The sequence below is a fragment of the Amphibalanus amphitrite genome, unplaced genomic scaffold (genome assembly GCF_019059575.1).
Source record: "Amphibalanus amphitrite isolate SeventyFive unplaced genomic scaffold, NRLGWU_Aamphi_draft 000816F_arrow, whole genome shotgun sequence".
Classification (NCBI taxonomy): Eukaryota; Metazoa; Arthropoda; class Thecostraca; order Balanomorpha; family Balanidae; genus Amphibalanus; species Amphibalanus amphitrite.
Genome location: NW_024882310.1, coordinates 216,377 through 233,953, shown reverse-complemented (window position 1 = coordinate 233,953; position 17,577 = coordinate 216,377). Strand labels below are relative to the sequence as shown.

The 17,577-nt window shown below is 50.2% G+C and overlaps 3 protein-coding genes across 3 annotated transcripts in view; 2 read left to right on the top strand and 1 right to left on the bottom strand.

The window, feature by feature from the left end:
• LOC122366571 (mediator of DNA damage checkpoint protein 1-like) overlaps nucleotides 1-17,577 on the top strand; it is a 75,964-nt gene that overhangs the window by 15,005 nt on the left and 43,382 nt on the right. The window lies entirely within an intron of this gene.
• On the top strand, nucleotides 3,541-5,757 carry LOC122366565. Its single transcript, XM_043338954.1, has 2 exons — nucleotides 3,541-3,731; nucleotides 4,260-5,757. Exons 1-2 carry the CDS (start codon nucleotides 3,616-3,618, stop codon nucleotides 5,455-5,457), a joined length of 1,314 nt encoding a protein of 437 aa, XP_043194889.1. The 5' UTR covers nucleotides 3,541-3,615; the 3' UTR covers nucleotides 5,458-5,757.
• Nucleotides 5,757-9,350, bottom strand: LOC122366566. The gene is made up of 2 exons (XM_043338955.1): nucleotides 9,144-9,350; nucleotides 5,757-7,045 (listed from the first exon to the last, which is right to left on the bottom strand). The coding sequence occupies exons 1-2, from the start codon at nucleotides 9,318-9,320 to the stop codon at nucleotides 6,002-6,004; spliced, it is 1,221 nt and encodes a 406-aa protein (XP_043194890.1). The 5' UTR covers nucleotides 9,321-9,350; the 3' UTR covers nucleotides 5,757-6,001.

Below are 17,577 nucleotides of genomic sequence, written 5' to 3'. Positions count from 1 at the left end.
GGCACTGGACGGGCGGCGGTGACGGCCGTTGGAGTGGCATCTTCACGCAGCTCGATTACCATCGATCCGCCGTCCATCTCCCGCAGCGGGCCGTCCGAGCTGAATACCCGGGGGTAGTGGGTCACGATCGCGGCTGCATGGGCGGCTATTATCTCGTCAGACGGGTCGCCGTCCTCCTCCCATGTCGGCAAGCACGTTGCCGGCGACGGCGCGGCGTTGCCGGCGGCAACCGCCACGGGCGCCACCGTCGGCGTGTCGGTTATCGTAGATGTCGCTACCTGTCGACCATCTGTTTTGTGCTGCGTCGTGTTCGGGATCTGGGCAGGGAAGTCCGCCGGCAGGATCCCCAGGGCGACCGAATCGAACCAGCTGAGCAGTGTCCCCGTCAGTCCGCTGATGACGTAGACGGTAGCGTCAGCGGAGCGGTCACCCAGCCTCAGCGCTGCGCCGAACGCTCCGAGACAGTCGAGCGGGCGCTGTCCAACGGCGGTGAAATTGGCCCGGTGGTCGGTCTGCAGTTGGGAGAGATCGATGCCGATCGACCGAGCCACGGCGTCGCCCATGACCGTTGCTTCAGCTCCTGTGTCCGGCGTGCATTTCAGCGTGCTGCTCCCGGCCTGGTGCATCAGCTGAATCTCGACTGTAGGCGCGGGACGAGTACAGACTCCGCTGATATGTATGTCCGCGATGACTCGCTGGATATCTCGCCCGTGCGGCCCTCGCCGGCCGCTGTGCGCCGGCGGGCCGCGGGCGGGGCCCGGCGGGGTGCCACCGGCTGGAGCAGCGACGGTGTGGTCCGACGGCACCGGGCGGCAGACCGCTGCAAAGTGTCCCAGTTCGCCGCACGCTCGACAGATGGCGCTGGCGGCGCGGCACGTGTCTGGGTCGGCGTGTGGCCGGCGGCCGCACGTCGGGCAGCGCTGGGCCGACCGCTGCCGGTCGGAGGTCGCGGCGGCGGCAGGGGCGGCACGTAGCCGGCTGCGACCCCGCCTGTAAGCTGACAGGCGCGCCACTGAGTAGCCCTCGCTGCCGCGCAGGTCTTCACATGTGCTCCGTGAATTTTCACTCGCGCGACAAATGTCCACTGCGCGTTTCAGCGTTAGATCGGGCTCCTCAAGCATACGCCTCACAGCGTCTTCGTCACGCGCACCACAGACAATGCGATCACGAATCTGTGAGTCACTGCAATGCTCGCAGAGGTCACAAAATGAAGCGAGCTCCTTTATTTCGTACAGGAACTCGTCAAAGCGTTCGCCTGGCTCCTGCACGCGCCCGTAGAACTCTCTGCGGTCCACCAGCACATTTCTTTGCTTCCGCAGGTGACCCTCCATGGCGTTCATGACGGTGTCCGGGGTCGCGTCCTCAGTCAGGTCGAGCCCGAAACGGATTACTCGGTGCCAGTCTTCGTCTAGCAAGCTTAGCAGCGCGGCGCGCTGGCCTTTCACGTGTAGTTCACCGGCTCCGGTCAGCAGAAAATAGCCCTTCACCTTCTCCGTCCATACGGTGAACTCACGCAGTGAGGCTGAAGAGGTCAGGTACGGGGCCGGGGTCGCCGAAGCCGGCAGGCGGACGGCTGGGCGGGCGGTGGTGGAGCGGCCGTCAGCGCCTCGCTCAGCCCCCGCCGCGTCGGTAGTCGTGTCCGTTCCCATTCCCGTGGAGAGCTCCCTGGACATCAGGCTCTCCATCATGCTCGTCAGGCGCTCCTCACGCTGGGCTGATAGCTCGGCCTGCCTCCGCAGCAGGGCCGATAGTGTCTGCACCTCACTCTCATTCTCACTCATGTCTATATACTTTAAAACTCAATCACTTAATAATTAAAATACCGATCGCGCCATGTTGTGTTTCGGTCGATTCGAATGAAAGAGTTGTATCTAATGAGTTAAACGAGATTTATTCCGAGAACTCTTTCCTGAGCCGTTACGTTAATCACGAAGTAAACAAAACGTAATGGCGTGCGTCGTCTCTGCCTATCCGCGCCAGTCTTGTCGACCGGCGGGCCCAATCAGCTGGCGGCGGCACAGGCGCACTCAGCTACGGACCGGGGCGGGCGGCGGCGGCACGGGCGCACTCAGGACTCGGGCACGAGCCGGGGCGGCGGCACGGGTGCGCTCGTGCGCCAGAAACACACGACAACACACCAATCATTAGCACGGCCGAGCCCGTCCGGCCCGGGCGTCGCCGCGCCTGCGGGTTGGGGTTCATTTCCCCACGGGTCCCGAGACAGCACCTCCTCCGTGACGTCATGCACGCAGCAGACCCGACGACGCAATCGCGGATTACCGACTGACGACATGAAACGCGTGCTGGTAGCTATGAGTGCGAGAGAGGGAGAGAGAGAGAGAGAGAGAGAGAGAGAGAGAGAGAGAGAGAGAGAGAGAGAGAGAGAGAGAGAGAGAGAGAAAGAGAGAGAAAGTGAGAGAGAGAGAGAGAGAGAGAGAGAGAGAGAGAGAGAGAGAGAGAGAGAGAGAGAGAGAGAGAGAGAGAGAGAGAGAGAGAGAGAGAGAGAGAGAGAGAGAGAGAGAGAGAGAGAGAGAGAGAGAAAGAAAGTGAGAGGGAGAGAGGGAGAAGGGAGAGAGAGAGGGAAGAGAGAGAAGAGAGAAAGACATACAGACCAGACAGACAGACAGACAGACAGCCCTACTGACAGACCGACGTACCATCAAACCGTGACAGACCATCAGACCGTGAACGGCAAACCGACGGACTGACAGGCCGACAAGCCGACAGAGCGACTGGCCGACACTCAGAGACTGCATTAACGATCACTCGGAGAAGACTGATAGGAAAGGTGGAATGTCGATAGATCACATTCTTACACGCGTCGCATCCATGATCCGTCTTCAGTCGGTGCTCTACCACCGCGTCGAGTGATCGTGTGCTGCCGTCGGACCTAGCGCCCCATCCCAGTTTCCCTGTGAACCCGCGCTGGACGGCCAGTGGCACGCGTTAATTGCTCTAGCCGCCGCAGGACCGGCGGCCCGGGCATCGGTACCCAAGATGGCCGCTTCTTCCGACCGGCGCCGGCCCCCCCCCACCGCCGGCGTCACCGTCTGACCAGCCGCCAGGTAACCCCTCCCGCGGGACACCCCCTCCGTCACACACATTCCTGGGGATTAGCCGGGTCGGCCGCCGCAGCCGGCTGATGGGCCCGGACGGTGCGTGCAGAGACATTTAAATCGTTCATAAACGGTATAGGGCTGTTAAGTGATGACGTCACGGTTCCAACAGCTGACTGCGCTAATGTTGTAGAGATAGGCCAAACGATTCATAACTAAAATGCAAGAATTTGGGGACGTTTACCGATGTTATGTCATGTTTCAATAATGGAAATGGTATTAAGTTGTCATTTTGGTCGACTTAAATGCATTTATATTCATTGATTTGCACAAAAAACATGATTTTTTTGCACGGCTGCTAAATTAAAAAAACTTGTGCGATTTTGGCGCAGAATAGACATTGCGCCATTACGTTTATAACACGGGCACCAATGGGCAAATGTACTAGCTGTGAATAGGTAGTGAATTGGAGTGGGTTATTAATTAGATATACTGTGTTTCTCAGACCTCAGGTCAGCTATCTCAAGACGCACGCTTGTTTTAAGCTTTGAACATCGAGATGGTGAATTGCTGTGTCCCAGGCTGTACGAACCGGTCAGGGGACAAAAACAAATATGCGTTCTACAGGTTTCCCAGCAACAAACTGATCCGTCAACGCTACATTCGTGCGATAAGGTTAGTAAGAATTTTGAGAATCAGCATATTTTACACGTTTAACTTTCATAAATCCCATCATAAATCTTTCCCATAAATCATGCAAGGGAAATATGGCATCTTACCTTTTAATAAAAACACCAAATTATTGTTAACTATTTCTATAAAAGCTATAAAAGTGTATATAATATCAGATAATGATAAATATTTATTTTTGGCATTACGGAATGATTCACAAGGTTAACTCGGAGCCTTGATCGTCAATCACTTGTGCATGGTGCGTAGGAACTCCATAAATAGCAGTAACAGTAGTCATAGCACAAATATATTAACCAAGTCTGTTGTATGTTTTGGATATGAACATTGAAACATTTACATTTTGTAACATTCAAATTGAAAATTATTAATAAACTGGCAAGCTTCATTTCAGAAACAATTGCACGAACCTGTTTTTGTGGATATTTTCTACTTGAAGGGCTTGTAGCTTGCGTCATCCTAATCATGCATGCCTAATCTAAATCATCATGTAATCCCTTTTTTCTGTTGCAGGAGGGAGAACTTCACCCCTACCGAACACACAAGGATCTGTTCGTGGCACTTCCCTAATGGCAAAAAAGCAGGTCCAGTGAGGTTTCCATGGAATGAAGGGAAGCGGATCAACTTGCCTGATGATACCAGACCCCATCACTCTTCTCCTGGAAACAGAAGACAAGATGCAGCTGTGGAAATGGAAGATGCTGTCCTTGGACCACCTGTGCATAGTGAGGCCATGTTGTCTGCCGAGAACGAGCTTCTCAAACAGCATATCAAACGACTTGAAACTGCAGCAGCTTATCAGCAGCAGAGGTTCTGCTACAACCAGATTAGCCATAGCGAACAGCTAGTAACTTACTATACTAGTTTGAGCAGAGCAATGTTTGAAACCCTAGTCACATATGTGAGCATGTGTGATTTTACATACCACACCTTCAAGGTCACAACGATGACATTAGAGGACCAAATTCTCCTGGTGTTGATGAAACTGCGACACAACTTTGGGCACACAGATCTAAGCGTGAGATTTAACAAGAGTGTAGCCACCGTTACAAATGTCTTCAGGACATTTGTGTCCATCTTCGCTGAGGCTCTGTTCAAGCCTATTTTTGGGAAGGGTATGCCTAGTAGAGAAAAGAATTCTCAATCTATGCCAGCATCGTTCAGGAAATTCAGGCACTGCAGGACGACACTTGATTGCACAGAAATTAGGATTCAGCGACCTGATAGCTGTGAGGGCCGCTCAAGCACCTACAGTGCTTACAAAGCTGCCAACACCTTCAAGGTCATGGTTGGGGTGGCACCCAATGGCACTGTGAACTTTGTCAGTGACGTTTACGGCGGCAATGCCTCTGACAAGCACATCGTGGAGACTAGCGGCCTGTTGGAGCAGCTAACCACAGGCGACCTCATCCTGGCTGACAAAGGTTTTCCTATCAAGGACATTGTACCTGATGGCGTCACCGTCAACACACCTGCGTATCTATTTCAGCCTCAGTTCACCAAGCAAGAGGTGATGCACAACAGGGAAGTTGCCGAAGCCCGCGTGCACGTTGAGCGCGCGATTCAGCGGCTGAAGTATTACACCATTTTAGATGGCATACCCCACCAGTATAGGAATATGATAGACAATATAGTTCGTGTCTGTGCCTTCCTCACCACCGCCCAGAGCCCTATCATAAGCCACGAGAAACTTAGCAACATGTCCTCTTAAGCCGGGTAGCAAACTGCGCGTTATTAGTGGTGTCACCCTGTTAGATGCAACGTTTGCGTAGTTATCAATTGAAGTAAGTCAATAGCATTGTCTGTGTTTTTCTCACCAACACCCGGAGTACTATCGCGGGAAACTGTGCATTTTGTCCTAAACTGGTTTGCGAACTGTTTGATATGTTAATGTCTTCACTGTCTGATGAAACACTTCTTGAGTTATAGCTGTCATGGAAGTATGATAATCTGGAAATTGTTTCAGCTGTGCGCTGTGGTACGCGACATTTACTTGTCAATAAAACTGTCCACAAACATGTATGTTTATTATTTGCATTATTTACACACAGTTTGACGTTTGAAAGTGAAACACGACAACCAGCCTGGCGCGCACCTGTACAGTGACACACATTTACTTACGCACCTGTACATTACACACAGTTTGACGTTTGAAAGTGAAACACGACAACCAGCCTGGCGCGCACCTGTACAGTGACACACATTACATCACAGTGGCAAATCTCATATCGCCCAGCAGGCATGAGCCCTGCGGGTTAAGCGGACCCGATGATGCTCGGCACCATGTGGACCCTATAGAACTGTTTTAGGAGTTCTAGGTTTACAGTCCATGAATCGCTTCTGGCGATGGTAACGATGTGTAAGTCACGAGTCGTCCAGACAACAAAGTCACACTTGGTGAAGCCACTTAACCACATCTGGCCCTGTACCTGGTGGAAGTAATCGTGATCTTCTTTAAGATTCAGGTTTTCGTCCAAGAAAAACTTTCCATCTGCTTGCACGGCTTCCTGGATCGTTCGACACCTGTGTGTCCACGGACACTTCACCTCTAGGAGTGTATCCCCCACTACACCATCTGGAGAGGCCCCAAGCATACCATCTTCAGAGAGAAAAATCCCATTCTCTTCCACCTTTTTTCCAGTGCGATTTTCATACGCTCGCTTTGCAGCTGCTTCGTGGGTTCGTCCCCATTTTACAGCTGCACTGCCGGATGGGTCATAGCCACCAAGGAGCCTTTTGAATAGTGACTTTGGGTATCTTCCTCTGGCAATTGCCTTCAAGACGAGGCCGAAGTTGCTCGATGTCAGCCTTCCCTTTCTAGCAACAAACCACTTGGGGTTTTTGACCTGACCACTGGTCACCCTCTGCACCTCTGCAATCTCTTCCTTTGAAAGAGACAGCATTGCTAAAAGGAAGTGGGACTTGTCAGCTGATGCATGAAACTCAGCACTAGTTAGGATGGTGTCGATGTTTGGTACCTTCTCTTCTGGGGAAGGCTGAGACTCTGGAGCCAACAGCCATGCCAGCCCACATGGCTGCTCCCTCACCTGGTCATACAGCCATGCCAGTTGGTTCTCTTTGACAGAGCTCACCAGCAAAGAACTGTCTTCCTGGGGGAACATCTCCTTTGCTTTCAACATTGTCGCGTTGCTGGATCCTCGGTTCCATTGACATTGCCGATCAGTCTGCGACCAGTTCTTCTGTGCATACAGAAGGATGGCAGCCATGTGGGAGCACCGATGCTGACCATTTGGGCATGTGCAGCTTCCATCCACTGGCTTCTTGTTCTCGACAGTGACCTGAAACACAGAATAACAACAATTTACACCTTTGCAGCAGGTAATCAGCAAGCCTTATTCAGATTTTTATTAAATACCTGCATGATATTTTTCTAACACATTAGTTCAAACCATATTCAATTAATAGGGGAGAGTGGGGTGGGTTGTATCAGTTTTTACTCCGAGACCCATAACCTCGTAACTATCCGTGATAAACTCATTATTTCCATACTATCTCCTTCCTTGATTCTTCTGCTTTTTTTGTGCAAAGTAACTTTTCCGCTACCTCTACTAGTTTTTCTTCTACGGTCTGCCGAATAGAACAATGTTTTTGATACAACTTGCCCCATGGCTTGGGTGAGTTGTATCACATGGTGGGGTAATTTGTATCACTAGGTATTTCACGTTTCAGGGAGTGTGCTTGCTACTGGTTTTGAACATAACAACAACATTAAATGGGGTTAATACAATGTATATGCTCAAAGGCTTCACTTTTATTAGACCAAACTTAGGTCAATCCGAACGAAACATCGAAACGAACGAAACATCAACAGACTAGACGCAAAAGTGACCCGTTAAAAGCGGCCAACACATTGTGCCGAAATGGAACGAGTATTGACTAGCTACCTACAAACGCGAGCCAGGGCTTAGCTTTCACGATCAAAAGCAACATACCCATACATACATACATACATACATGTTACAACATACCCCACCCGGCTCTGATACAACATGCACCTCGCCGCCATCTTGGAAAAAAACTTCCTCGTGCTCAAAAACAGCGGACAGCTGGAGAAATTCATTTTCACTCACGCAGCCTTAGAACCTACCCTCACCACCGCTACGGAGATCTTTCAAATTCGTGCACATCTAAATGCCCAAAACACACATTTTCCTGCAACTTAATTTTTTAGAATGACATTAAAAAAACATAAAATCGGCTCTCACCTCGAGACGCGTCCACCCAGCCACACGACAGAACAGGGAAAGGTGGCGCCCGGAAAACCTCGTCGGCTGGTCGTGTCACGAGCGCTATCTATTGGATAAGTTTGGCACAATTCGCCCTGATACAACTTGGACATGATACAACTCACCCCGCTCTCCCCTATCAAAGTGGACGTTTCACTCAAGTGAAATGTTTATCATGAAAATAAGTTCACAAAAATGAGCACAATTGATTGCAGCTGTTTATATTCATAGAACCTTCCAAATATGCATTATAATCATAGTTGATATTACAAAACATGAATGTTTTGGACAATGACTTGATGTTAGATTTTAGCAAAAAGGGATTGCTTTTTAAAAGTATATGCTGTATATCTGGGGATGCTTTAATAAAAGTTAACAAAAATAACTTAAATTTGAAAGCAAATTTCTTTGAGTGATCTTGAATGAAGTGAGACTGAAGATAAGATACATCGCCTAAACCAAATTGCCATTTCCATTTCAACTTATCAACCCTCCTATCCATTTAATTCCACTAAATGTCCATGGTTGCACAGGATGCCACACAAGTCTGTCGCACACTTGCTAAGTAGATCAATTGATCTATCATTTTACTATACACTTAAATTTAAAACCAAGCTAACATCAACTACACTCCGGGCTGGAGGTCAGGTCCTCCACAAACAATACCAAGTGGCCTCGGTACTGGTAGGGCAGACATAGCACGAGCTGCCATGTGAGATATCATAGGTTGAAGGTGGTAGGTTCAAGGTTGTAGGTTGTAGGAAGTAGATTGTAGGTCAGGTTACGTATCTTTGGTTAGGTGTTTTGATTTGGTTAGCAAAATGCATTCTGGGGCATATGGCAGCTCGTGCTACGTCTGCTACCGTGGCATCTCAATTTTCCTATTCAGCTTTTGCTAAGGTAAAATAATGCAAGATGCCTGTCACATGGGGATAATATAAAGAACTATGGAGTATGTAGACTCGAATGAAAATATATAATGAAATGTTTCTTTTATTACCTCTGGTCATGTTCACTCAATACTTTTGCCACGTTCACCTCATTCTCAATTGCAATTGCAATTTTGTTCCCACATTCATGCCACGATTTCATGAAGGCAGATTTCATAAAGTACTTGAAATGCCTATCACAAGCATGAAGAAATACTCACTTGAACATCATAGGTCCTTTTCTTCATGCTGGCCTCAACAGAAGCCACAATGTATTTGCCATCCTGCAGGGCAATGGATCGGATTTTGCCACCATCCAATGCTCTTTCACCCTTCTCAATCACACTGGACATAGTTTGAAAAAAATCACCTATGGCTGCAACACTAACGAAGGCCATGATAGCTCATACCATGCCCAAACACGTCAAACACAGCTTGCAGCCCAGAAACGTGCAAATCACGGTGACTATAAATAGTGCAAATGTCCGAAACGTAATATTGTTTTCACGTGGTTTTCACCAAATGTCACATATGCGCCACAAATGCTAACACCATTGTGAATTTAGTAGCCTCATATTTCTTTGAGCTTTTTCAGCCAAATTTCGATGAAACTTGAAGCAAATCAATTTCAGAAATGTTATTCATCCATCTAAGTTTCCAAAGAAATTCCAAATCAGGGTCGGACAATTTTTGAATCGCCACAATACACCTTTCTAGATAATCCCCTATCTCTACAGCATTAGCGCAGTCAGCTGTTGGAACCGTGACGTCACACTTAACAGCCCTATTGATATCGTCGTTAATTGTCGAAGATAATGAGCGGCGTTCGGGCAAATTTAAAGTCGAGCTTAGCAAAATTGTTCTGGCCACACTCGATCAGAATCGAGAAATAAAATGATGATTATGGGATACAATTGCCGGAGTTACCGACCAAGTAACGTTAACGGTTAAGCGGAGCACGTTAATTTCACATGTAGGTCACGTCTCGGAAAGTGGAACGTTAAAAATGCCAATGCCGGCCAATAAAATATATGTCAAATCACAGGGTAAACCATAACGATTCGTCAGGTTACTAAGCTCATCTCGCGGTTACGTTAATTTACATCAAATTTGACTGGCTTTTACTTTAGCTCGGGCATTCCACCCGACGGAAATGATAACTTGTTAATCGTCAACGGGGTATGGGTTTTGTTTCACACATCAACCTTGCCTGAGACCTAGAAATGACAAGAGCCGTTCAGTGCTGAATTACGTTTTATACCGAATTGAGGTATACGCACGGAGTTTCGCGACTAAACACTCAAAACATTACGTTACATTAATTTGCAGCTAATGAGAAATAAACAACGTTTACTGGACGTTAAGGCGATCGATTCTATACTGGATCGTACATTGATTTACATCTTGTCAAAATGAATTGAATCACACCATGCTGATTTACGACAACTCCGATCTCTCAACTAAAAAAAAACTGATAGTTCTACTGACGCAAATTGCCGGTTTGACTGTCATGAATCAGAGCTCTAGTATTTATTAAACAACGGCTACTAAGACAATAACGACTGGATATGATGCAGCGTGATTAACCACCTGTGTCTGTGTTCCGTAAAAAAAACATGCCGACGTGTGGACGGTGTCAGTAACGGGGTTCTGCTCGGCCCTCTCATTCTCTCCGAATTCTCTCATTCTCTCTTCAGCACTTTCATCTCGTCAAGTTAATCTATTCATGTTTTCCTCCCAAATAGCCCCAACAGATGTGAGTACTTTCCCAAGATATATTCAACCAAACCGAAGAAATAATGAAACGACCGAATTTCCTAAAACAAAAGCTAGTTCGAACCATTCGCTAGCTGCACCACTTGTCGAAGCAGTACCTACGGCCTACGGGCTAGAAATTCGGTGTAAAAAAGAAAATCTAACCAACTTAGAAACTATCAATCACTGCACAGGGCGGATTTGCCTAGTCCTACCGCCTGAACATAGAGGAAACAGCTGAATAGTAAGGTTGAACGCAGCCATCCACTGTAGAAGTACTGAAGAAACCTCTAGCTCCGCTAACATGGATGATAGCCAAAATTAATCTCAAGAGCCTCACTCTGACACGCACGCATTCATACATACACTAGCCCACGTACTCTATCAAGACCCCCCCCCCCCTTTCGAGTACAATCTAGATAGTACTAAAAATTGTGAATTTGACCTGAATACCACATTTTCAGTAGCCCGCGGTCGGAACACCCATCCAGTCATTCAACAATCACACATGCTCACACATATACACGAGAAACCCCCCCCCCCCCTTTAGACCTAAATATGATTACATCCCCGGGGCGAGAGAGAAGCCGGGGCAGCAGGCGGGGCACATTGGGGAAGGATTATGATAGGAAAGCAGCTTCATGACCTCCAGTGCCGACCTACCGCTTAGCTGTTGGCTGTGGACGACAGGGCTGGCGGCCGGCTGGCAGCAGATTTATCGGCGGGCGGGCGGCACAGCGACGACGGACGGGCGGCAGAGTTGGCGGCAGCCCGCGGAGCGGTGGTGGCGGGCGGCAGAACGGCGGAGCGGCGCAGAGTCCTCCAGTGGCAGGCAGTCCTCCATCCTCCTCCTCCAGAACTTTCACCGCCGACTCCTCCTCTCAAACTCTCCTCTCCGCTCGAACTCACTCCCTCCATCGCCTGTCCTTCTCCATCCTGCCGCTACAAACTGACTGTCTCGCCCACCTCCGAACTCCACTTCCCAGCTCTCCAACTCCAACTGAACTGCCGCCTGTGAGCGTCCCCAACGCCTCCGACTCTCCAACTGACCCTCTATCCTCAAAATCCTAAAAGTTTTGCTGGAGCTCCATCTGCCTCGGGCTGTCTCTAGAGTTGCTGTCTTCGCTCCGCCTCTTTCTTCCGAGTTCTGCTGCTCTCTGAATTTCCCAGTAAGGGCCAATTTTCCAGGTCTTCTGTCCGTCTAACCAGTCTTCTGTATTTTCTGCTGAGTCTGGTTGCCGAAAGGGTGAGATTTCTATTAAATTTAACGTTATGTTGGGCCGAAACGTATGCGTTTTTCCGCTGTGCAGCCTCCGGCGTGCCGTTTCCATGGTGACTGCTATCTTCTCTGGGTGCTCCTCCTCCCTTCAAATATTCTGGCGCCGATAGGTGAATTTGAATCTTCTGCCCCTGGCGATGCCGGCAGATTTGCCAGCGTGGGAAGATGGGCCCGGGAATGCGGATGTGCCGTGCCATGCTGGAATTTGGATATTGTTACTCCGTCGGCTGTCCCAGTTTCACGATGCTGATTGTCGGCGCCAGTCTCGGCACATCCTGGAAATGTGCTATTTCGAGCCGTGTTTTGAAGAAATTGCCTTTGAAGTGTGATACCGGTGGTCAATTTGGTCCCGGGCGCCCCGGCCTCCCGCTGCCGCAGCGGCGCTGTCGTGTCCTGTTTCCCAGGCTGACGGTGTCCGTTCGCCGCGCGTAGGAGGCTGCGTGCCTTTGTCCATCCGTCCCCCCGGCCCCCCTTGACCGGGGTTGGGACCCATTGCTGGACCCTTCCCACGGTCGGCGGCGGTGAGACGGCCCTGTAAGGGCCGCCGGATAATAGCATTTGGCGGCGCGGTCTCGGATCCGTGTTTGTCCTGCCGTCCGGTGTCGGCCAGATGGTCGGCGGGTCAGCGGTGTCTGGTCGCCGGCGCGCTGCTGTTATGAAGGATGAATTTGGGAACGGGTTGATTTGGGGAGGGAAAATGAAACGCGCCAGCGTTACATTTTCATAACCATCTTCTTTGAGTCGCGCCCCCGCGACTCGGGGTTGGAGCCGGCTGCAAAGACCTTGAGGGGAGATGATGAAACCTGAGAGACGTATGGTTAGATGAGGTGGGTGGTGAATTAGCGTCAACAGAAGGATGTGGCAGGATGAGGTCTTACCCCTGCCCGCTGGTCTCCTCATTCACCTCGGGGTGCATCATTGCAGCTTGTTCGCGACCTATCATACACATGAAACACACACGCAGTTACATAACATTCGTCGAAAACGATTTTTATGTTTGCCTATCCCTTTTTCATTTAGCAGCTAGCGACAACGAACTCAGCTGACGTGGTTGCCCCTAAGAGCATCAGCACAAAACTCACAGCATCATGTTACACGCTAGTAGCACACATTGGAATTTTACATTGGCTTTTTAGTTCCTTGTCTCGTTACTGCCCTTCTAATGGCAGGTCAGGCTGCTGGCCCCGACGACCAGGCCTAGGCTCTAGTGCTGTAGTAGCCTTTGGTCACATAGGGCCTTGCTTTGGTCACCTCCAACACCTGCTCCGTCCGTTGGGCGTCCCCTTCATGCAGTCAGTAGAGCTGGCTGTGCAGCTCATCAGGGACAGGTGATCACTGCCCCTGAAGCTGCTTCCGCCAGCTCCGCCTGCCTTCCTCCGCCTCCTGTAGTCGGTTGAGCGCGCCGCAGCACCGCCCATGCGGTGGGCGGCGAACCCCTGCTGTCACCTTCGCCAGCTCCAGCTCCGTCCTGATGACAGCATCAGCATGCTCAGCAGCCCTGCAATAGAGAAAAGGGGAAGGGGTGGCGCCGGAAAGTAGCCCGGTGATGATGGTGCAGCCGATTGATGTAATTCTGCTGCGTCTTCGTCTCCGCCATGACCATGCCTCCGCCCGGGCTGGAACAAGTTGACGCCCCCTCTTGCATCTTCGACGTCATCAGCTCCCTCCAGTCCGCTCCAGTTGTGTCGTTGTTGCCGCGCTCCTCCGCTCCTCTTCCGTCAGATCCGGTCTTGATCTCCTTTCTTCCTCCTCCCGATAGCTGCTGCGAGATGACGTCAGCCCGACGGATCCCTGCTGACAGAGCCGGAACATTTCAGCTTCGACTCCGTGGCCAACGTTTGCGGGCCACTGAATGGACAAGTGACCCGTGTTCGAAAGCCAAGATAGTTCCGCCGCCTTCCGTCCATCTCCGCCGCCCTGCCTTTGTTACCACCGTCGCCTCCTGTGATTGACTTCTGCCTTTCAACATCTTCCTGGATATAATACTCAACACTACAACATCTTCATATCTCCTCAGCCAGATAGTTTTTCAATACTAGTATTACCAAACATAAAACCGCCAATCTTTACGATACAGCTGCTAAACACCTCCTTTGGTGATTTAGTTCAGCTTTCCACCTCCTCCTGGGTAAAACGTTCAGACCCACAACATCTTCCAAGGTATATCTGCTCAATAGTACAACATCTTAATATCATCAGTCGCCCTTAGCCAGCCAATGATACTATGAAACACGTGCCCCGACAACATAAAAATCTATCTTCCTTTACAATTTTACTGCAAAACATCCGCCTTTGAGATTGAGGTCCACTTTCAACATCTTCGAGATAACCATGCTCATTCCTTCAACATCTTCATCCGCCGTTCAAACTGTCACTCATGGTTCCCGTTGCAGCCCCAAGTTGCAGAAGATTGTATTACTTATAAACATTACCTTTTATGGTCAATCCAGTCGAACTTTTGACCTGAAACTTTTTCGGTTCGGCTATGCGTGTCAGCCCACCGACTTCGTGCCTCCAGGACATGGCCATTCCCCACGTTGGGCGCCAAATTTCTTGTAGCGGGGCTCAGCTGCAAGATAATGATTTTGTTTTGTGATTGTTTGCGAGGCTGGTCAGTCACTGGGGCATATAGGCTGCTACACTGTACGGTGATGGGTCATTGGGTTATGGGCATTCAAAGAGGATAATTTAATCAGGTTGACTGCCCGAGGCTCTCTCTCAACCCGGTTGGGACCCCCCTTTAAATACGTTTACTTGAAACCGAAGAAACGACACTTCACATCACAGTCACATCCCGGCCACTGCACGGAGGGGTACCTCCCACTGGATATACCACATTCACACTTCGACTCACTCTAACCTAGCCTAACCTAACCTACCTAACCTAAAAACATAACCTAACGTAGCATAATCATGCACTCAAACACACATCTCACACACACGAAAAACGCCAGTCCGCTCCCTCCCTCTTTACCTAACTCTCCCCCAGTGGTGCACAGTGACAAGTTAATGCAAGCTTATTAGGTGTCATTTCCCTGCCCATGTAAAACGTAACAGGTGTATTAGGCTACGGATCACCCTGCCGCCAAGCTAGGACACATGAGCAGTCTGCTCCCAAAATAAAAAAAAAACAAATGGTCATAATCTCCCCTTCCCAAATAATTCCTAAATACCAGCACTGATCCTAATCTATCCTTACAACTTCACCAACGTCTCGTTCAGTGGCGACATAAGTTTGACGATCGCAGGCATGATCTGACTTGTCTAATCTATCCCGTCTCCGACTTAAGCTAGTAAAAACGACAGCGGAGGCCTAAAACCTAACATCAAGGGAGAATCTAATGCCAGGCCGGATTTTCCCTGCTTTGTAGAGTCCAACTCTCTTCCCCTCTCCCTTGAGCCTTAGCCGTGACCGCGACACGGCTATTTATTTTGCCCGTCTTACGCCGTAGAAACCACCCGAGACATCGAACGAGAACGACCATGCAAGAGCAAAACATGCTGCGCGCGTCGCCCGCGATCACCATTGTTGAGCCGTCGATTTATCAACTTTTATAGAGAACCTAAAGCAAAACCTACCCAATCCCGAATTTCGTAGCATCTTCATCGCCTAACGATCCTTTGATCTACAAACCACCTATCAACATAGCCCTAGCGCCTACTTCAACTGGAGCCCGCTCCCAGTAACCCTACAATGACCTGGTTCCCCTGAACCGATCTCCATACCTACTTATTTCCCTTGCCACTTTTTTTACCGCATCAGGCCAGTTTCCAGATCACCAGATCCAATCACCAGATCCTTCTCCGACCAAACCTATTCAGAAAAGCAGTATTCCCCCTGTAACCCAGCCGTTTTAACCTACCGTTCCGGAACAAACCAATCGCTAAAATTAAGCACCTCTAAATCGCCAACGTTAAACCCCCTGCCACTGATGCTTTAACCAATAATCCTACTCGCACGTTTAAAGTGAGCTTAGGCCCGAATGCTATCCGATCAATCATAATTGCATATTCAATCGTTCAACCCAGACAATAAAACCGTCCCTGTTTCCCATCATCCGTAAGTGTAGACAACCGTGTCGGTGAACATAACGTACACGGGGGTACGACACGCATAGACTGGCCTCGCAGTCCCGAATTATTCCCTAATATAGTACCTCTTAATTAGATACGATTTATCTTGACTCCTTTCCTCGAGTTTTACCGATAAGAATTTGTAGTGCGATAAAAGACCGTGTTCTAATTTCGACAAACCATATAACTCTGACAAAGCATTACCTCACCCCATTTGTAAGAGAAAAAAAAATTGTCCGGCTCAAACAGTTGGAAGTTGTAATCGATGCCTGACCCTAGTTCAATCATCGGTAATGTTTATGTCAATCCGGGTATAATTGTTAATGACTCGACGGTCCGTGTAGTGATAAGCCGCTCTCAGTGGGCCGCAGGTCACCTCTGACTGCGGGTTCGGCTCAGCCATTGTCATCCCGCACCCCAGCGCGGTGCGAGCAGCGAGGGTCACCCGCCGATCCCCTGATCATTAGCACGGCCGAGCCCGTCCGGCCCGGGCGTCGCCGCGCCTGCGGGTTGGGGTTCATTTCCCCACGGGTCCCGAGACAGCACCTCCTCCGTGACGTCATGCACGCAGCAGACCCGACGACGCAATCGCGGATTACCGACTGACGACATGAAACGCGTGCTGGTAGCTATGAGTGCGAGAGAGGGAGAGAGAGAGAGAGAGAGAGAGAGAGAGAGAGAGAGAGAGAGAGAGAGAGAGAGAGAGAGAGAGAGAGAGAGAGAGAGAAAGAGAGAGAAAGTGAGAGAGAGAGAGAGAGAGAGAGAGAGAGAGAGAGAGAGAGAGAGAGAGAGAGAGAGAGAGAGAGAGAGAGAGAGAGAGAGAGAGAGAAAGAAAGTGAGAGGGAGAGAGGGAGAAGGGAGAGAGAGAGGGAAGAGAGAGAAGAGAGAAAGACATACAGACCAGACAGACAGACAGACAGACAGCCCTACTGACAGACCGACGTACCATCAAACCGTGACAGACCATCAGACCGTGAACGGCAAACCGACGGACTGACAGGCCGACAAGCCGACAGAGCGACTGGCCGACACTCAGAGACTGCATTAACGATCACTCGGAGAAGACTGATAGGAAAGGTGGAATGTCGATAGATCACATTCTTACACGCGTCGCATCCATGATCCGTCTTCAGTCGGTGCTCTACCACCGCGTCGAGTGATCGTGTGCTGCCGTCGGACCTAGCGCCCCATCCCAGTTTCCCTGTGAACCCGCGCTGGACGGCCAGTGGCACGCGTTAATTGCTCTAGCCGCCGCAGGACCGGCGGCCCGGGCATCGGTACCCAAGATGGCCGCTTCTTCCGACCGGCGCCGGCCCCCCCCCCCCCCACCGCCGGCGTCACCGTCTGACCAGCCGCCAGGTAACCCCTCCCGCGGGACACCCCCTCCGTCACACACATTCCTGGGGATTAGCCGGGTCGGCCGCCGCAGCCGGCTGATGGGCCCGGACGGTGCGTGCAGAGACATTTAAATCGTTCATAAACGGTATAGGGCTGTTAAGTGATGACGTCACGGTTCCAACAGCTGACTGCGCTAATGTTGTAGAGAT